The 21,282-nt window shown below is 49.2% G+C and overlaps 1 protein-coding gene across 2 annotated transcripts in view; it reads left to right on the forward strand.

Moving 5' to 3' along the window:
- The first annotated feature begins 5,650 nt into the window (after positions 1-5,650).
- Positions 5,651-21,282, forward strand: part of HNRNPU (heterogeneous nuclear ribonucleoprotein U) — an 86,486-nt gene continuing 70,854 nt past the window's right edge. Inside the window, exons 1-5 of one of the 2 annotated variants that reach the window (XM_063917811.1) lie at positions 5,651-6,521; positions 14,620-14,719; positions 14,793-14,866; positions 15,793-15,932; positions 16,014-16,113. In XM_063917811.1, the coding sequence (XP_063773881.1) occupies positions 5,990-6,521; positions 14,620-14,719; positions 14,793-14,866; positions 15,793-15,932; positions 16,014-16,113 (946 nt within the window). In that variant the 5' untranslated portion in view covers positions 5,651-5,989. The remainder of the gene's footprint in view (positions 6,522-14,619; positions 14,720-14,792; positions 14,867-15,792; positions 15,933-16,013; positions 16,114-21,282) is intronic. The other variant, XM_063917812.1, reaches the window with a different exon arrangement.

Raw genomic sequence — 21,282 nt, forward strand, 5'->3', positions numbered from 1 at the left:
CTCTGCAGCACCGAATGAGAGAACTCCAGGTCCTCCTCAGCCAGGGTATCAAATTTGTAGAATTTTTCAAACGTGTTTGCCCCTGACCAAGTAGCAGCTCGGCAAAGTTGTAAAGCCGAGACCCCTCGGGCAGCCGCCCAAGATGAGCCCACCTTCCTTGTGGAATGGGCATTTACATATTTTGGCTGTGGCAGGCCTGCCACAGAATGTGCAAGCTGAATTGTACTACACATCCAACTAGCAATCGTCTGCTTAGAAGCAAGAGCACCCAGTTTGTTGGGTGCATACAGGATAACAGCAAGTCAGTTTTCCTGACTCCAGCCGTCCTGGAAATCTATATTTTCAGGGCCCTGACAACATCTAGCAACTTGGAGTCCTCCAAGTCCCTAGTAGCCGCAGGTACCACAATAAGCTGGTTCAGGTGAAACGCTGACACCACCTTAGGGAGAAACTGGGGACGAGTCCGCAGCTCTGCCCTGTCCGAATGGACAATCAGATATGGGCTTTTGTGAGACAAAGCCGCCAATTCTGACACTCGCCTGGCCGAGGCCAGGGCCAACAGCATGGTCACTTTCCATGTGAGATATTTCAAATCCACAGATTTGAGCGGTTTAAACCAATGTGATTTGAGGAATCCCAGAACTACGTTGAGATCCCACAGTGCCACTGGAGGCACAAAAGGGGGTTGTATATGCAGTACTCCCTTGACAAACTTCTGGACTTCAGGAACTGAAGCCAATTCTTTCTGGAAGAAAATCGACAGGGCCGAAATTTGAACCTTAATGGACCCCAATTTGAGGCCCATAGACACTCCTGTTTGTAGGAAATGCAGGAATCGACCGAGTTGAAATTCCTCCGTGGGGGCCTTCCTGGCCTCACACCATGCAACATATTTTCGCCAAATGCGGTGATAATGTTGTGCGGTCACCTCCTTCCTGGCTCTGACCAGGGTAGGGATGACCTCTTCCGGAATGCCTTTTTCCCTTAGGATCCGGCGTTCAACCTTCATGCCGTCAAACGCAGCCGCGGTAAGTCTTGGAACAGACATGATCCTTGCTGAAGCAAGTCCCTTCTTAGTATCTCTTGAAGTTCCGGGTACCAAGTCCTTCTTGGCCAATCCGGAGCCACGAGTATAGTTCTTACTCCTCTCCGTCTTATAATTCTCAGTACCTTGGGTATGAGAGGCAGAGGAGGGAACACATACACCGACTGGTACACCCACGGTGTTACCAGAGCGTCCCAGATATTGCCTGAGGGTCTCTTGACCTGGCGCAATACCTGTCCAGTTTTTTGTTCATACGGGACGCCATCATGTCCACCTTTGGTCTTTCCCAACGGTTCACAATCATGTGGAAGACTTCCGGATGAAGTCCCCACTCTCCCGGGTGGAGGTCGTTCCTGCTGAGGAAGTCTGCTTCCCAGTTGTCCACTCCCGGAATGAACACCGCTGACAGTGTTATCACATGATTTTTCGCCCAGCGAAGAATCCTTGCTGCCATTGCCCTCCTGCTTCTTGTGCCGCCCTGTCTGTTTACGTGGGCGACTGCCGTGATGTTGTCCGACTGGATCAGCACCGGTTGACTTTGAAGCAGAGGTCTTCCTAGGCTCAGAGCATTGTAAATTGCCCTTAGCTCCAGTATATTTATGTGGAGAGAAGTCTCCAGACTTGACCACACTCCTTGGAAATTTCTTCCCTGTGTGACTGCTCCCCAGCCTCTCAGGCTGGCATCCGTGGTCACCAGAACCCAGTCCTGAATGCCGAATGTGCTGCCCTCTAGTAGATGAGCACTCTGCAGCCACCACAGAAGAGACACCCTTGTCCTTGGAGACAGGATTATCCGCTGATGCATCTGAAAATGCGATCCGGACCATTCGTCAAGCAGATCCCACTGAAAAATTCTTGCGTGAAATCTGCCGAATGGAATCGCTTCGTAAGAAGCCACCATTTTTCCCAGGACTCTTGTGCATTGATGCACTGACACTTGGCCTGGTTTTAGGAGGTTTCTGACTAGCTCGGATAACTCCCTGGCTTTCTCCTCCGGGAGAAACACCTTTTTCTGGACTGTGTCCAGAATCATCCCTAGGAACAGCAGACGTGTCGTCGGAATCAGCTGCGATTTTGGAATATTTAGAATCCACCCGTGCTGTCGTAGAACTACTTGAGATAGTGCTACTCCGACCTCCAACTGTTCTCTGGACCTTGCCCTTATCAGGAGATCGTCCAAGTAAGGGATAATTAAGACGCCTTTTCTTTGAAGAAGAATCATCATTTCGGCCATTACCTTGGTAAAGACCCGGGGTGCCGTGGACAATCCAAACGGCAGCGTCTGAAACTGATAGTGACAGTTCTGTACCACGAACCTGAGGTACCCTTGGTGAGAAGGGCAAATTGGGACATGGAGGTAAGCATCCTTGATGTCCAGGGACACCATATAGTCCCCTTCTTCCTGGTTCGCTATCACTGCTCTGAGTGACTCCATCTTGATTTGAACCTTTGTATGTAAGTGTTCAAAGATTTCAGATTTAGAATAGGTCTCACCGAGCCGTCTGGCTTCAGTACCACAAATAGTGTGGAATAATACCCCTTTCCTTGTTGTAGGAGGGGTACTTTGATTATCACCTGCTGGGAATACAGCTTGTGAATTGTTTCCAATACTGCCTCCCTGTCGGAGGGAGACGTTGGTAAAGCAGACTTCAGGAACCTGCGAGGGGGAGACGTCTCGAATTTCCAATCTGTACCCCTGGGATACTACTTGTAGGATCCAGGGGTCCACTTGCGAGTGAGCCCACTGCGCGCTGAAACTCTTGAGACGACCCCCCACCGCACCTGAGTCCGCTTGTACGGCCCCAGCGTCATGCTGAGGACTTGGCAGAAGCGGTGGAGGGCTTCTGTTCCTAGGAAGGGGCTGCCTGCTGCAGTCTTCTTCCCTTTCCTCTACCCCTGGGCAGATATGACTGGCCTTTTGCCCGCTTGCCCTTATGGGGACGAAAGGACTGAGGCTGAAAAGACGGTGTCTTTTTCTGCTGAGATGTGACTTGGGGTAAAAAAGGTGGATTTTCCAGCTGTTGCCGTGGCCACCAGGTCCGATGGACCGACCCCAAATAACTCCTCCCCTTTATACGGCAATACTTCCATGTGCCGTTTGGAATCTGCATCACCTGACCACTGTCGTGTCCATAAACATCTTCTGGCAGATATGGACATCGCACTTACTCTTGATGCCAGAGTGCAAATATCCCTTTGTGCATCTCGCATATATAGAAATGCATCCTTTAAATGCTCTATAGTCAATAAAATACTGTCTCTGTCAAGGGTATCAATATTTTCAGTCAGGGAATCCGACCAAGCCACCCCAGCGCTGCACATCCAGGCTGAGGCGATCGCTGGTCGCAGTATAACACCAGTATGTGTGTATATACTTTTTAGGATATTTTCCAGCCTCCTATCAGCTGGCTCCTTGAGGGCGGCCGTATCTGGAGACGGTAACGCCACTTGTTTTGATAAGCGTGTGAGCGCCTTATCCACCCTAAGGGGTGTTTCCCAACGCGCCCTAACTTCTGGCGGGAAAGGGTATAACGCCAATAATTTTCTATCGGGGGAAACCCACGCATCATCACACACTTTATTTAATTTATCTGATTCAGGAAAAACTACAGGTAGTTTTTTCACACCCCACATAATACCCTTTTTTGTGGTACTTGTAGTATCAGACATATGTAACACCTCCTTCATTGCCCTTAACATGTAACGTGTGGCCCTAATGGAAAATACATTTGTTTCTTCACCGTCGACACTGGAGTCAGTGTCCGTGTCGACCGACTGAGGTAAATGGGCGTTTTAAAGCCCCTGACGGTGTTTGAGACGCCTGGACAGGTACTAATTGGTTTGCCGGCCGTCTCATGTCGTCAACCGACCTTGCAGCGTGTTGACATTATCACGTAATTCCATAAATAAGCCATCCATTCCGGTGTCGACTCCCTAGAGAGTGACATCACCATTACAGGCAATTGCTCCGCCTCCTCACCAATCTCTTCAGCATCTGCAAGGGGGTCGGCGGCGCGGCTCCGGTGACCCATCCAGGCTGTACCTGTGATCGTCCCTCTGGAGCTAGTGTCCAGTAGCCTAAGAAGCCAATCCATCCTGCACGCAGGTGAGTTCACTTCTTCTCCCCTAAGTCCCTCGTTGCAGTGAGCCTGTTGCCAGCAGGACTCACTGAAAATAAAAAACCTAACAAAACTTTTACTCTAAGCAGCTCTTTAGGAGAGCCACCTAGATTGCACCCTTCTCGGCCGGGCACAAAAACCTAACTGAGGCTTGGAGGAGGGTCATAGGGGGAGGAGCCAGTGCACACCACCTGATCCTAAAGCTTTTACTTTTGTGCCCTGTCTCCTGCGGAGCCGCTATTCCCCATGGTCCTTACGGAGTCCCCAGCATCCACTTAGGACGTCAGAGAAATAGGGGGTACAAACACCAAAATAAGGACTGCTATGGATGAGGGGTGGTGGTGATGGGAAAGAGGTGCAAGGTCAGAGGCGGAACCAGCGGTGGTGCTAGGGGGCAGCAGAAAAAAATCTTGCCTAGGGCATCATATTGGTTAGGGCCTGCACTGCCTCCGTTAATTTGTGGCCCAAGACTAGTTAACCCTTGCAAAACTACAGCTACTTATACAAAATAGTAAAATATGGTGAGAGTGTGTGTGTGCCCACTTTGCCAGTGTATTTCATGCCCAAACCAGCATTGGTCCAGGCAAAATACAAGTGGGACATATGTAAGTGACCACGCTCTGTTGATTTCAGGTGTCAAATTTGTGGCCCAAGACTGGTTAACCCTTGCAAAACTCAATTTTCTGAATAAGAAGCTGGAGCTAGAATAATAGGCCCTACACACTGGCCGATCCGTACGGCCGACGGGCGACCCGGCAGCAGGGGGGCAGTGAAGTTTCTTCACTCCCCCGTCACCCGGCTGCATTGAAGTGCAGGCAAATATGGACAAGATCGTCCATATTGGCCTGCATGTACAGCCGACGGGGGACCAGCGATGAACGAGCACGGCGCCGCGCATCGTTCATCGCTGGAGCCTCCACACTGCACGATATGAACGTTATCGTTCATATCGTGCAGTCATGTCGGCCAGTGTGTAGGGCCCTTAAGAAGTGAATAAGAAGTTGGCCGAATAAGAAGCTAACTTCAGACTCGTCAATTTTTAATAGCATTCGAGACCTCCCCAATGTTAAGAAAGAAACACGTGCGTGACATGCATTCCTAGTGGCTGTGTTACACACGCACACCCTTCCAACAGCCCGCCAGTGCAGAGCATCCTTCCCCATACTGTTATCATGACGCTGTGTAAGTCAGGGCTTTACGGCCAGACTGCAGCCTCCCCCCTCTATGTGCAGCCGCGGTGAAAACGGTACAGGCAGCAGCATGGATGTGACGCCGAATAATACGTTTAAGACAGTCGGAGGATGCGGCCGCCCTAGTGTTGGGAGCGACCCCGCCTACTGCTACGTCACGATTTGCTTCGGACGGTGAGTACGGCTGCGGGGTATGTGTACGCGGGCGTCTAAGTGAGGTGCTGAGTAACGTGCGCTGCGAGCCCGCACCCAGCAGGAGGAGGTTACACGCTCATTCGGGGGATACAAGCGAGTTAGCGGCGTCGCCGCCGCAACGGGAGACCGGGAACACGCAGCGCTGGCCATAGCGGTGTGACCTGTGACTGTATACGGGCCCGGGGAAAGGTGTTTTCTGTGAGGGACCACACGCGCCGCTAGTCTCCTCCCCCAGAGGGGCGTGGCGCAGTAGCCCCTCCCCGCCGTGTGTAACCCATTCTCTCTCTCCCTTACCCAGAGACCAGCGCGCTCCGTCCTTGTTGGCTTCGCCATTTTGAGGGAACCGCGACGCAGGAGAAGGAGCATCACCGCCCGCAGCCGCCATCGCCCACCCCGCTTACACTGTCTTCGAGCGGCGCCCGTCATACCCAGCGGCCATCATGAGCTCCCCGATTAACGTGAAGAAGCTGAAGGTGTCCGAACTGAAGGAGGAGCTGAAGAAGCGGCAGCTCAGCGACAAGGGGCTGAAGGCCGAGCTGATGGAGCGGCTGCAGGCCGCCCTGGACGAGGAGAGCGAGGCTGGCGGCGGCCCGGCGGCAGGAGGCCTGGAGGAAGCAGCGGAGACCGGGGAGGGAAAGGAGCAGGGCGGCGGGGAGGAAGAAGAGGAGGAGGACGAGGAAGGCATGGAGGTGGGCGGAGAGAACGGAGCCGAAGCTGCTCAGGACGAGGCAGCCGAGGAGGCGGCAGAGACCGGCCAGGATGACGAGAACGGGGATGACCAGGGCTTCCAGGAGGGTGAGGAGGAGGATGAGGAAGATGAGGGAATCCCCGTGGGGCTAGAGGAGGAGGAGGATGATGACGAGGAGGCGCAGCAGGCAGATGAGAACGGTAGCGGGAAAGAGGCCGGGGGGAGCGGGCCGCGGCCTCTCATGGGCATCAAATGTGAAGAGGCCGGCGCCTCCGGGAGAAGCGGTGAGTAGTGGTACATCGCGCGATCTGCATGTTGGGCGGCGGGCCACGCCCATACTCGGTCGTAGCGTCTTTGCGGCGGCCTGGCACCCTGTAACGGCGGAATGGGCGTCGCGACGTCACTTCCCCCGAGTGTGCCGGAGATATGCGCGCACCTGCTGTCCCCTCCATAGCCCATTGTGCCCCGGTAGCCCCTTCCATTGTCCGAGACTGGGGGCGGCTCCATCGTACATCTGCCTCAGCATAGTGATTACACAGGCTCTCCTCAGCATGTGGCCCTGCTTATGTGTGTTAGCAGCATACGTGATGGAGAAACTACTGTAGTACTGCGGGCAGCCATGACTCCTGCTCATATGCTTAGTTAAGTTTTATTTTTTATAACAACTGTATGGTATGTGGTTTTTTTTTTTTTTTTTTTTTTTTATCTGTATTTTTTGTATATTGCTTTCTAATTGATAGTCAACAGTTTAATTCCAAGGTTGTAAGTAACTGGCAAACAAAGCTGTAATGTGTGCGATTTCTCTTTGAAATCTTTTTCCTATTCTAGATTAGTTTTCTAATGTCTCTTAATGCTATACAGACAGTTGCATTGTTCTTGTTGGAAGGCTGCTGTACCAGTGTGTAGGATGGCTGAAGCTGGGTAGACTAAGTGCTAACAGCGCAGTGGTCTTCCTGATTTTCTTGAACTCCTGGACAAATGATCTAGTGCATACGCTGCAATCTTATAGGTCCAACACACTTAAAGATTTTACTGAGCGATAATGTTCTCATTCATTAATGAACGAGAATTCGTTCATATCGTTCAGTGTGTAGGCATGAACAGTGCGTGGCCCCGCGCTAGTTCGTTTGTCCTGGCTCGTTCATACCTACAGGCCAATTTGGACAATCTCGTCCATATTAGCATGCAGGTCTATGGAGCCGGGTGACGGGGGGAGTGAAGATATTGCACTCCCCCGTGTCGGGCAGCTCGGCGGCGGGACGCCAAGTGTGTAGGGCCCATTACAAATGACCTAACGATCTTTGTTAATGTTTTATCAGAGATATATATATATATATATATTATGGGTTCGGTTTTACCTGGCTTTTTTGGATTTTGCTAATTGGCTATACAAAACGCGTGACAGCCGTGACCTAATAAGATGCCGCCTCGGGTAAAACCGAACCCGCATATCTCTAATATATATTAATATAAATATATATACACACACACACGCGTGTGCGTAGGGCATATACTAGAAAGTTTGCTAAAAAAAAAATCGTCTGCAGTATCATCTGGCCTGCATGTTTGGCAGATGTGAGCGTACGGGGGCGTGTGATAGTGCATATACATCGGGCGATTTTTCTTTCTGACTTGGCTTAAAACGAGTAATCTTTTGTGTGCCCAGCTTCTATGGTTGTGTGCCTGAAACTTCTGTACTCAATTATTTTTATTTTATTTTTTCAAATTGAGGTAAGACATTAGTTCAGAAGTGTTGCCCTAGGTGTTAAGTTCTTGTAAACATGGTGATTGATCACCATTTGTACTTGCAGCACATTTGGTTAAGCTGTCCAAGGTCATGATTCTTTTGACTGGATACATATTTGATTCCTTTGGAGAACACTGAAAATTTATTTTCAGTTTTACAACTAGTACGGCTGTGTCTTCCTACATCCTTGCTGCAGTCATGTTAAACAGCCCTACTAGTAGCGTCAAGCATCTTTGTGTGACTTTTCCATTTAAATGTTTCTTAAATTGCATTGTTATGCGAATAGGACGCACAAGCAGCTTATGCTGATTTAAATTTTGCAGCATGCCTATATTCTGTGTGTGACTGCAGCTGTATCTGCATACAACATGCTACGTTAGTGTTTTCTTGAAAATCACTAACCGCATAAAAAGGTACACACTATAGAAGTTACTGATGTGTCGTCATACATCCTTCCTCAATACGCCATGCATCAGAAGCCTGGCGTGAGTCAGCCGGCAAGTCTCTGGGCAGCCCTAGCGTTGGGCGCGTTTTTTTTTGCCCCAAAAATGAGTCTTATTCCCATCGCTATGTGACTAGGACGCTTAGATTCTGTGTGCGATGGAAGAAGTATCTGCATATGAAATGCTGTTAGTGATTTCCAAGAAAACACTAACGTAGCATGTTGTATGCAGATACAGCTGCAGTCGCACACAGAATGCAGGCATGCTGCATAATTTCTCTGACGTCCTAGTGGATGCTGGGAACTCCGTAAGGACCATGGGGAATAGACGGGCTCCGCAGGAGACTGGGCACTCTATAAGAAAGATTTGGTACTATCTGGTGTGCACTGGCTCCTCCCTCTATGCCCCTCCTCCAGACCTCAGTTAGATTTCTGTGCCCGGCTGAGCTGGATGCACACTAGGGGCTCTCCTGAGCTCCTAGAAAGAAAGTTTAATTTAGGTTTTTTATTTTACAGTGAGACCTGCTGGCAACAGGCTCACTGCAACGAGGGACTAAGGGGAGAAGAAGCGAACCTACCTGCTTGCAGCTAGCTTGGGCTTCTTAGGCTACTGGACACCATTAGCTCCAGAGGGATCGACCGCAGGACCCGTCCTTGGTGTTCGTTCCCGGAGCTGCGCCGCCGTCCCCCTTACAGAGCCAGAAGCATGAAGTTGGTCCGGCAAATCGGCGGCAGAAGACTTCAGTCTTCACCAAGGTAGCGCACTGCAGCTGTGCGCCATTGCTCCTCATTACACACTTCACACTCCGGTCACTGAGGGTGCAGGGCGCTGGGGGGGGGGGGGGGGCGGGCGGGCGCCCTGAGCAGCAATAAAAACACCTTGGCTGGCAAAAGAACCACAATATATAGCCCCGAGGCTATATATGTGGTAATTACTCCTGCCAGAATACAAAAAATAGCGGGAGAAAAGTCAGCCGAAAAAGGGGCGGAGCCATCTCCCTCAGCACACTGGCGCCATTTTTCCCTCACAGTTCCGCTGGAAGGAAGCTCCCTGACTCTCCCCTGCAGTCTACACTACAGAAAGGGTAAAAAAGAGAGGGGGGCACTAAATTTAGGTGCAGTTTAATACTATAAGCAGCTATAAAGGGTCATAATTCAGTTAGTCCCTGCATTATTATAGCGCTCTGGTGTGTGCTGGCATACTCTCTCTCTGTCTCCCCAAAGGGCTTTTGTGGGGTCCTGTCTCCTTTAAGAGCATTCCCTGTGTGTGTGCGGTGTGTCGGTACGGCTGTGTCGACATGTTTGATGAGGAGACTTATGTGGAGGCGGAGCAGATGCCTGTAAATGTGATGTCACCCCCTGCGGGGCAGACACCTGAGTGGATGGATTTATGGAAGGAATTACGTGCAAGTGTCGACTTCTTACATAAAAAATTTGACGACATGCCAAATGCGGGACAGCCGGCTTCTCAGCTCGTGCCTGCCCAGACGACTCAAGGGCCATCAGGGGCTCTAAAGCGCCCGCTACCTCAGATGGCAGACACAGATGTCGACACGGATACTGATACCAGTGTTGACGACGATGAGTCAAATTTAATGTCCACTAGGGCCATTCGTTGCATGATTGAGGCAATGAAAGAGGTATTACACCTTTCTGATATAAACCCAGGTACCTCAAAAAAGAGTATTATGTTTGGGGAGAAAAAAACTACCTGTAGTTTTTCCCCCGTCTGAGGAATTAAATGAAGTGTGTGAAGAAGCGTGGGCTTTCCCCGATAAAAAAAATTGGTGATTTCAAAAAAATTACTAATGGCGTTCCCTTTCTCGCCAGAGGATAGGTCACGTTGGGAAACTCCCCCTAGGGTGGATAAAGCGCTCACACGTTTGTCTAAAAAGGTGGCACTACCGTCTCCGGATACGGCCGCCCTAAAGGAACCTGCTGATAGAAAGCAGGAGGCTATCCTAAAGTCTATATACACACACACTGGTGTTATACTGAGACCAGCTATTGCTTCAGCGTGGATGTGCAGTGCTGCTGCTGCTTGGTCAGAATCCCTGTCGGAAAATATTGACACCCTAGACAGGGACACTATATTGCTAACCGTAGAGCATATAAAAGACTCAGTCTTGTACATGAGAGATGTACAGAGGGAGATCTGCCGGCTGGCATCTAGAATAAGTGCATTGTCCATTCTGCTAGGAGAGGCTTATGGACTCGGCAGTGGACAGGAGATGCAGACTCTAAAAGGCACATGGAAGTTTTGCCTTACAAGGGTGAGGAGTTATTCGGGGATGGTCTTTCAGACCTTGTTTCCACAGCTACAGCTGGGAAGTCAGCATTTTTGCCCCATGTCCCCTCACAGCCTAAGAAAGCGCCGTATTACCAGGTACAGTCCTTTCGACCCCAGAAAAACAGGCGGGGAAAAGGCGGGTCCTTTCTGTCTAGAGGCAGAGGAAGGGGGAAAAAGCTGCAACGCACAGCAGGTTCCCAGGACCAAAAGTCCTCCCCCGCTTCTTCCAAATCCGCCGCATGACGGTGGGGCTCCACAGGCGGAGCCAGGTACGGTGGGGGGCCGCCTCAAAAATTTCAGCGATCAGTGGGTTCGCTCACGGGTGGATCCCTGGATCCTTCAAATAGTATCTCAGGGGTACAAGCTGGAATTCGAGGCGCTTCCCCCCCCCCCCCCCCCCCCCCCCCCCGCCGTTTCCTCAAATCGGCCTTACCGACAACTCCCTCGGGCAGGGAGGCTGTGCTAGAGGCCATTCACAAGCTGTATTCCCAGCAGGTGATAGTCAAGGTACCCCTACTTCAACAAGGACGGGGTTACTATTCCACACTGTTTGTGGTACCGAAACCGGACGGTTCGGTGAGACCCATTTTAAATTTGAAATCCTTGAACACATATATAAAAAAATTCAAGTTCAAGATGGAATCGCTCAGGGCGGTTATAGCAAGCCTGGACGAGGGGGATTACATGGTATCCCTGGACATCAAGGATGCTTACCTGCATGTCCCCATTTACCTTCCTCACCAGGAGTACCTCAGATTTGTGGTACAGGATTGCCATTACCAATTCCAGACACTACCGTTTGGACTGTCCACGGCACCGAGGGTGTTTACCAAGGTAATGGCAGAAATGATGATACTCCTTCGAAAAAAGGGAGTTTTAATTATCCCGTACTTGGACGATCTCCTTATAAAGGCGAGGTCCAGGGAGCAGTTACTGGTCGGAGTAGCACTATCTCGGGATGTGCTACAACAGCATGGCTGGATTCTAAACATTCCGAAGTCACAACTGGTTCCTTCCACTCGCTTACTGTTCCTGGGGATGATTTTAAACACAGAACAGAAAAAAGTGTTTCTCCCGCAGGAGAAAGCCAAGGAGCTGTCATCTCTAGTCAGAGACCTCCTAAAACCAAAACGGGTATCTGCATCACTGCACACGAGTCCTGGGAAAAATGGTGGCTTCATACGAAGCAATTCCATTCGGCAGGTTCCATGCAAGGACCTTCCAGTGGGACCTCTTGGACAAGTGGTCGGGATCGCATCTTCAGATGCATCAACTGATAACCCTGTCTCCAAGGACCAGGGTTTCTCTACTGTGGTGGCTGCAGAGTGCTCATCTTCTAGAGGGCCGCAGATTCGGCATACAGGACTGGGTCCTGGTGACCACGGATGCCAGCCTTCGAGGCTGGGGAGCAGTCACACAGGGAAGAAACTTCCAAGGACTATGGTCAAGTCAGGAGACTTCCCTGCACATAAATATTCTGGAACTAAGGGCCATTTACAATGCCCTAAGTCAGGCAAAACCCCTGCTTCAAAACCAGCCGGTTCTGATTCAGTCAGACAACATCACGGTAGTCGCCCATGTAAACCGACAGGGCGGCACAAGAAGCAGGATGGCGATGGCGGAAGCCACAAGGATTCTCCGATGGGCGGAAAATCACATAATAGCACTGTCGGCAGTGTTCATTCCGGGAGTGGACAACTGGGAAGCAGACTTCCTCAGCAGACACGACCTACACCCGGGAGAGTGGGGACTTCATCCAGAAGTCTTCCTACTGTTGGTAAACCGTTGGGAAAGGCCACAGGTGGACATGATGGCGTCCCGCCTCAACAAAAAGCTAAAGAGATATTGCGCCAGGTCAAGGGACCCTCAGGCGATAGCGGTGGACGCGCTAGTGACACCGTGGGTGTACCAGTCGGTTTATGTGTTCCCTCCTCTGCCTCTCATACCAAAGGTATTGAGAATAATAAGAAGGCGGGGAGTAAGAACGATACTCGTGGTTCCGGATTGGCCAAGAAGAGCTTGGTACCCAGAACTTCAAGAAATGATATCAGAGGACCCATGGCCTCTACCGCTCAGACAGGATCTGCTACAGCAGGGGCCCTGTCTGTTCCAAGACTTACCGCGGCTGCGTTTGACGGCATGGCGGTTGAATTCCGGATCCTAAAGGAAAAGGGCATTCCGGAGGAAGTCATTCCTACGCTCATAAAAGCCAGGAAAGAAGTAACCGCAAACCATTATCACCGTATTTGGCGGAAATATGTTGTGTGGTGTGAGGCCAGGAAGGCCCCAACAGAGGAATTTCAGCTTGGTCGTTTTCTGCACTTCCTACAGTCGGGAGTGACTATGGGCCTAAAATTGGGTTCCATTAAGGTCCAGATTTCGGCTCTGTCGATTTTCTTCCAGAAAGAACTGGCTTCTCTGCCTGAAGTACAGACTTTTGTAAAGGGAGTGCTTCATATTCAGCCCCCTTTCGTGCCTCCTGTGGCACCTTGGGATCTCAATGTGGTGTTGAGTTTCCTAAAATCACATTGGTTTGAACCACTTAAAACTGTGGATCTGAAATATCTCACGTGGAAAGTGGTCATGTTATTGGCTTTGGCTTCGGCCAGGCGTGTGTCAGAATTGGCGGCTTTGTCATGTAAAAGCCCTTATCTGATTTTCCATATGGATAGGGCAGAATTGAGGACTCGTCCCCAGTTTCTCCCTAAGGTGGTATCAGCTTTTCACTTGAACCAACCTATCGTTGTGCCTGCGGCTACTAGGGACTTGGAGGATTCCAAGTTACTGGACGTAGTCAGGGCCTTGAAAATTTATGTTTCCAGGACGGCTGGAGTCAGGAAGACTGACTCGCTATTTATCCTGTATGCACCCAACAAAATAGGTGCTCCTGCTTCTAAGCAGACTATTGCTCGCTGGATTTGTAGCACAATTCAGCTGGCGCATTCTGCGGCTGGATTGCCGCATCCAAAATCAGTAAAAGCCCATTCCACGAGGAAGGTGGGCTCATCTTGGGCGGCTGCCCGAGGGGTCTCGGCTTTACAACTTTGCCGAGCTGCAACTTGGTCAGGGGCAAACACGTTTGCTAAATTCTACAAATTTGATACCCTGGCTGAGGAGGACCTGGAGTTCTCTCATTCGGTGCTGCAGAGTCATCCGCACTCTCCCGCCCGTTTGGGAGCTTTGGTATAATCCCCATGGTCCTTATGGAGTTCCCAGCATCCACTAGGACGTCAGAGAAAATAAGATTTTACTCACCGGTAAATCTATTTCTCGTAGTCCGTAGTGGATGCTGGGCGCCCATCCCAAGTGCGGATTGTCTGCAATACTTGTATATAGTTGTTGACAAACTAAAGGGTTATTGTTGAGCCATCTGTTGAGAGGCTCAGTTGTATTTCATACTGTTAACTGGGTATAGTATCACGAGTTATACGGTGTGATTGGTGTGGCTGGTAAGAGTCTTACCCGGGATTCAACATCCTTCCTTATTGTGTCAGCTCTTCCGGGCACAGTATCCTAACTGAGGTCTGGAGGAGGGGCATAGAGGGAGGAGCCAGTGCACACCAGGTAGAGTGCCCAGTCTCCTGCGGAGCCCGTCTATTCCCCATGGTCCTTACGGAGTTCCCAGCATCCATTACGGACTACGAGAAATAGATTTACCGGTGAGTAAAATCTTATTTTAAATCAGCATAAGCTGCTTGTGCGTCCTATTCGCATAACAATGCAATTTAAGAAACATTTAAATGGAAAGGTCACACAAAGATGTGTGTACCTTTTTTATGCACATAAAGTAACCATGTTATTTAAAGTTCTACAGAGGAGCTTCTGAAGTCTCAGTTGTGACATTTTTGATGGCTTTGCTGGGTATATGAACATGAAGCTTAATAGGACCTTCCTTAATTGCAGATGGAAAAGATCAGAAGGATAAGAAAAGAGGCGTCAAAAGGCCACGTGAAGATCATGGCCGCGGGTATTTTGAGTATATTGAAGAAAACAAATATAGCAGGTTAGTCCCCTTACAATCTCATCTTTATTGTTTCTCGCACTCCTTTGTTTTCTAACTTATTTATTTATTGCAGGTCTAAGTCCCCTCAACCTCCAGTTGAAGAAGAAGATGAGAAGCTGGATGAAACCAGTGTTCTTCTTGACACTTGTAAGTCATGTGCCGCCATAGGTGTCATTTTTGTTCTTTGCATAATTAGAAACTCTCAATAATATTCTATCCCATTTAGTTTAGGTCCTTCAGTGTCTTCATGTTGATGCAATTATTATAGCTATATTTGCTTTTGGGGTGTGATTTGAATGGCTTAGCATGGGGCTATTCAATTGCTGCCCCTTGAAGTGGCGAGCAAAGATTGTTTAGGCCTCCCAAACCAATACTGTAGACAAGATTAGCCTGGTTATGCAGCTAATTCTGGTGCTTTGGTGTGGGAAATGTAATGTGTCAATTCCTGTGATCCGGTCTTTAGGTCGACAGTAAGTAGGTCGACCACTATTGGTCGACCGTAAGTAGGTCGACAGGTACTCTAGATCGACATGACAAAAGGTCAACATGAGTTTTTAACTTTTTCATACTTTACGATCCACGTGGATTACAATTGGGAATGGTAACCTGCGCTGAGTTCAGCGGTAGTGGAGCGAGGCACCTCGCTAGCCATGCCAGTGGACCCTGTGCACTAATTGGGGTTCCCGGTCACTGTACGGAGAAAACGACACCAATAAAAATAAAAAAAACAAAACCAACCTCATGTCGACCTAGAAACAATGTCGACCTACTTACTGTCAACCTAGACACTGTCTACCTAAGTCTACTCTACCTAACATACCACACCCTCAATTCCTATAGCAGTAAATCTTGCATGAAAAATTGTAGTTATAGGTTCACTAGTCTGTATTCAGTAGGATGGGACCCAATTATTACCCTTACATTCCGAAATGTATGTTTCAACATGTTGATATGATGCCTTAATAAAATTAGTAATCGTAGTTAATGTATTCATCTGTGCATATGCCTTTCATGAGGATATTTGGCGGCTGCAGAAATCCTGTTTGTACTGCTAAATGATGATTTTGTTACAGATAACTCTGACCTTCACTTTAAAATTTCACGTGATCGTTTAAGTGCTACTTCTCTCACTATGGAGAGTTTTGCATTCCTCTGGGCTGGTGGCAGGGCTACATATGGTGTTACTGAAGGCAAAGTTTGCTATGAAGTGAAGGTGAGTGGTGTACCAGTACTACTTTACAAATCCGATTTTAGAAATATGTTCAGCTACAAACCTAATTATATTCTGTTTCAGATCACAGAGAAGATACCTGTAAAACACTTGTACACTAAAGACATTGATGTGCACGAAGTGCGTGTTGGTTGGTCCTTAAGCTCCACCGGGTTCATGCTAGGTATGTGAAATCTGTAATGTGGGGTTTTTGTTTTTTACTCTATTTAGTCAAAGAGAGACAATTGAAACAGTACAGATGCAGAAGCAAAAAGGTTCATTACAAAGCTCTCCGTTTTACAAACGGAAAAAAAAACCTTAATAAACTGAGGAGAGCAGGGGGGATGGAGAAATTAGGAGAAAAGGCCGGTCATCATGAGGTAGAAAAGGCAGGACGTGACAAATTAGATAATCTTAAGACAAATTGTTCAGTAGCGACTAACTGTGGAAGATTAACAGGCTCCTGAAGGGAGGACCCAAGGACAACACTACACGGGTAGCAAAATAAATTTCTCTATCATCCTTCTGGGGGACGCTGCGCACTTACACTTGGGTTAGAGTGTGTGAGTACGGAGTTTGGCACAAGCTATGAAAAGAACTAACTCCTCCCCCTCTAACCCCTCCCATCTACCCCCTGTTCACACGAAGCACTCCTCGGTTTTAGTTTTGTGCCTTGGAGTGAAGGCACACTTTTCTTTGCTCCTAGCTTTTAGTTAGGTTATATTTCTCTATCGTCCTAGTGGATGCTGGGGTTCCTGAAAGGACCATGGGGAATAGCGGCTCCGCAGGAGACAGGGCACAAAAAGTAAAGCTTTAGGATCAGGTGGTGTGCACTGGCTCCTCCCCCTATGACCCTCCTCCAAGCCTCAGTTAGATTTTTGTGCCCGGCCGAGAAGGGTGCAATCTAGGTGGCTCTCCTAAAGAGCTGCTTAGAAAAGTTTAGCTTAGGTTTTTTATTTTACAGTGAGTCCTGCTGGCAACAGGATCACTGCAACGAGGGACTTAGGGGAGAAGAAGTGAACTCACCTGCGTGCAGGATGGATTGGCTTCTTTGGCTACTGGACATTAGCTCCAGAGGGACGATCACAGGTACAGCCTGGATGGTCACCGGAGCCTCGCCGCCGGCCCCCTTGCAGATGCTGAAACGAGAAGAGGTCCAGAATCGGCGGCAGAAGACTCCTCAGTCTTCTTAAGGTAGCGCACAGCACTGCAGCTGTGCGCCATTTCCTCTCAGCACACTTCACACGGCAGTCACTGAGGGTGCAGGGCGCTGGGAGGGGGGCGCCCTGGGAGGCAAATGAAAACCTTTTTTGGCTAAAAATACCTCACATATAGCCTCCGGGGGCTATATGGAGATATTTAACCCCTGCCAGAATCCATTAAAGAGCGGGAGACGAGCCCGCCGAAAAAGGGGCGGGGCCTATCTCCTCAGCACACAGCGCCATTTTCCCTCACAGAAAGGCTGGAGGGAAGGCTCCCAGGCTCTCCCCTGCACTGCACTACAGAAACAGGGTTACACAGAGAGGGGGGGCACTAATTTGGCGTTAGAAATATATAAAAGATGCTATAAGGGAAAACACTTATATAAGGTTGTCCCTATATAATTATAGCGTTTTTGGTGTGTGCTGGCAAACTCTCCCTCTCTCTCTCCAAAGGGCTAGTGGGTCCTGTCCTCTATCAGAGCATTCCCTGTGTGTGTGCTGTGTGTCGGTACGTGTGTGTCGACATGTATGAGGACGATGTTGGTGAGGAGGCGGAGCAATTGCCTGTAATGGTGATGTCACTCTCTAGGGAGTCGACACCGGAATGGATGGCTTATTTAGGGAATTACGTGATAATGTCAACACGCTGCAAGGTCGGTTGACGACATGAGACGGCCGACAAACAATTAGTACCGGTCCAGACGTCTCAGAAACACCGTCAGGGGTTTTAAAACGCCCGTTTACTTTAGTCGGTCGACACAGACACGGACACTGAATCCAGTGTCGACGGTGAATAAACAAACGTATTCCTTATTAGGGCCACACGTTAAGGGCAATGAAGGAGGTGTTACATATTTCTGATACTACAAGTACCACAAAAGAGGGTATTATGTGGGATGTGAAAAAACTACCGTAGTTTTTCCTGAATCAGATAAATTAAATGAAGTGTGTGATGATGCGTGGGTTCCCCCCGATAGAAAATTATGGGCGGTATACCCTTTCCCACCAGAAGTTAGGGCGCGTTGGGAAACACCCCTTAGGGTGGATAAGGCGCTCACACGCTTATCAAAACAAGTGGCGGTACCGTCTATAGATAGGGCCGTCCTCAAGGAGCCAGCTGACAGGAGGCTGGAAAAATATCATAAAAAGTATATACACACATACTGGTGTTATACTGCGACCAGCGATCGCTTCAGCCTGGATGTGCAGAGCTGGGGTGGCTTGGTCGGATTCCCTGACTAAAAATATTGATACCCTTGACAGGGACAGTATTTTATTGACTATAGAGCATTTAAAGGATGCATTTTCTATATATGCGAGATGCACAGAGGGATATTTGCACTCTGGCATCAAGAGTAAGTGCGATGTCCGTATCTGCCAGAAGATGTTTATGGACACGACAGTGGTCAGGTGATGCAGATTCCAAACGGCACAAAGGTGTATTGCCGTATAAAGGAAGAGGAGTTATTTGGGGTCGGTCCATCGGACCTGGTGGCCACGGCAACTGCTGGAAAATACACAGTTTTTACCCTAAGTCACATCTCTGCAGAAAAAGACACCGTCTTTTCAGCCTCAGTCCTTTCGTCCCTATAAGAGTCATATCTGCCCAGGGATAGAGGAAAGGGAAGAAGACTGCAGCAGGCAGCCCATTCCCAGGAACAGAAGCGTTCCACCGCTTCTGCCAAGCTCTCAGCATGACGCTGGGACCGTACAGGACCCCTGGATCCTACATGTAGTATCCCAGGGGTACAGATTGGAATGTCGAGACGTTTCCCCTTCGCAGGCTCCTGAAGTCTGGTTTACCAAGGTCTCCGACAAGGAGGCAGTATGGGAAACAATTCACAAGCTGTATTCCCAGCAGGTGATAATCAAATTACCCCTCCTACAACAAGAAAAGGGGTATTATTCCACATTATATTGTGGTACTGAAGCCAGAAGGCTAGGTGAGACCTATTCTAAATCTAAAAAAATTTGAACACTTACAAAGGTTCAAATCAAGATGGAGTCACTCAGAGCAGTGATAACGAACCAGGAAGAAGGGGACTATATAGTGTCCCGAGACATCAGGGATGCTTACCTCCATGTCCAAAATTTGCCCTTCTCACTAAGGGTACCTCAGGTTCGTGGTACAGAACTGTCACTATCAGTTTCAGACGCTGCCGTTTGGATTGTCCACGGCACCCCGGGTCTTTACCAAGGTAATGGCCGAAATGATGATTCTTCTTCGAAGAAAAGGCGTCTTAATTATCCCTTACTTGGACGATCTCCTGATAAGGGCAAAGTCCAGGGAACAGTTGGAGGTCGGAGTAGCACTATCTCGGATACTGCTACAACAGCACGGGTGGATTCTAAATACTCCAAAATCGCAGCTGATCCCGACGACAAGTCTGCTGTGCCTAGGGATGATTCTGGACACAGTCCAGAAAAAGGTGTTTCTCCCGGAAGAGAAAGCCAGGGAGTTATCCGAGCTAGTCAGGAACCTCCTAAAATCAGTGCATCATTGCACAAGGGTCCTGGTAAAGATGGTGACTTCCTACGAAGCAATTCCATTCGGCAGATTTCACGCAAAAAATTTTCAGTGGGATCTGCTGGACAAATGGTCCGGATCGCATCTTCAGATGCATCAGCGGATAACCCTATATCCAAGGACAAGGGTGTCTCTCCTGTGGTGGTTACAGAGTGCTCATCTTCTAGAGGGCCGCAGATTCGGCATTCAGGATTGGATGCTGGTGACCACGGAGGCCAGCCCGAGAGGCTGGGGAGCAGTCACACAAGGAAAAAATTTCCAGGGAGTGTGATCAAGTCTGGAGACTTTTCTCCACATAAATATACTGGAGCTAAGGGTAAATTTATAATACTCTAAGCTTAGCAAGACCTCTGCTTCAAGGTCAGCCGGTATTGATCCAGTGGGAAAAACATCACGGCAGTCGCCCACGTAAATAGACAGGGCGACACAAGAAGCAGGAGGGCAATGGCAAAAACTGCAAGGACTTTTCGCTGGGCGGAAAATCATGTGATAGCACTGTCAGCAGTGTTTCATTCCGGGAATGGAAACTGGGAAGCAGACTTCCTCAGCAGGCACGACCTCCACCCGGCAGAGTGGAAACTTCATCGGGAAGTTTTCCACATGATTGTAAACCGTTGGGAAATACCAAAGGTGGACATGATGGCGTCCCGTCTGAACAAAAAACGGGACAGGTATTGCGCCTGGTTAAGAGACCCTCAGGCAATAGCTGTGGACGTTCTGGTAACACCATGGATGTACCAGTCGGTGTATGTGTTCCATCCTCTGCTTCTCATACCTAAGGTACTGAGACTTATAAGACGTAGAGGAGTAAGAACTATACTCATGGCTCCGGATTGGCCAAGAAGGACTTGGTACCCGGAACTTCAAGAGATGCTCACAGAGGACTTATGGCCTCTGCCACTAAGAAGGGACTTGTTTCAGCAAGTACCATGTCTGTTCCAAGACTTACCGCAGCTGCGTTTGACGGCATGGCGGTGGAACGCCGGATCCTAAGGGAAAAGGCATTCAGGAAGAGGTCATTCCTACCCTGGTCAAAGCCAGAAAGGAGGTGACCGCACAACATTATCACCACATGTGGCAAAAATATGTTGCGTGGTGTGAGGCCAGAAAGGCCCCACGAAGAAATTTCAACTCGGTCGATTCCTGCATTTCCTGCAAACAGGAGTGTCTATGGGCCTCAAATTGGGGTCCATTAAGGTTCAAATTTCGGCCCTGTCGATTTTCTTCCAGAAAGAAGTGGCTTCAGTTCCTGAAGTCCAGAAGTTTGTCAAGGGAGTATTGCATATACAACCCCCTTTTGTGCCTCCAGTGGCACTGTGGGATCTCAACGTAGTTCTGGGATTCCTCAAATCACATTGGTTTAAAACCAGTCAAATCTGTGGATTTGAAGCATCTCACATGAAAAGTGACCATGCTCTTGGCCCTGGCCTGGACCAGGCGAGTGTCAAATTGGTGGTTTTTTTTTTTTCTCAAAAAAGCCCATATCTGGTTGTCCATTTGGACAGGGCAGAGCTGCGGACTCGTCCCCAGTTCTCTCCCTAAGGTGGTGTCAGTGTTTCACCTGAACCAGCTTATTTTGGTGCCTTGCGCCTGCTAGGGACTTGGAGGACTCCAGGTTGCTAGA

The sequence above is a fragment of the Pseudophryne corroboree genome, chromosome 4 (assembly GCF_028390025.1).
Source record: "Pseudophryne corroboree isolate aPseCor3 chromosome 4, aPseCor3.hap2, whole genome shotgun sequence".
Taxonomy (NCBI): domain Eukaryota; kingdom Metazoa; phylum Chordata; class Amphibia; order Anura; family Myobatrachidae; genus Pseudophryne; species Pseudophryne corroboree.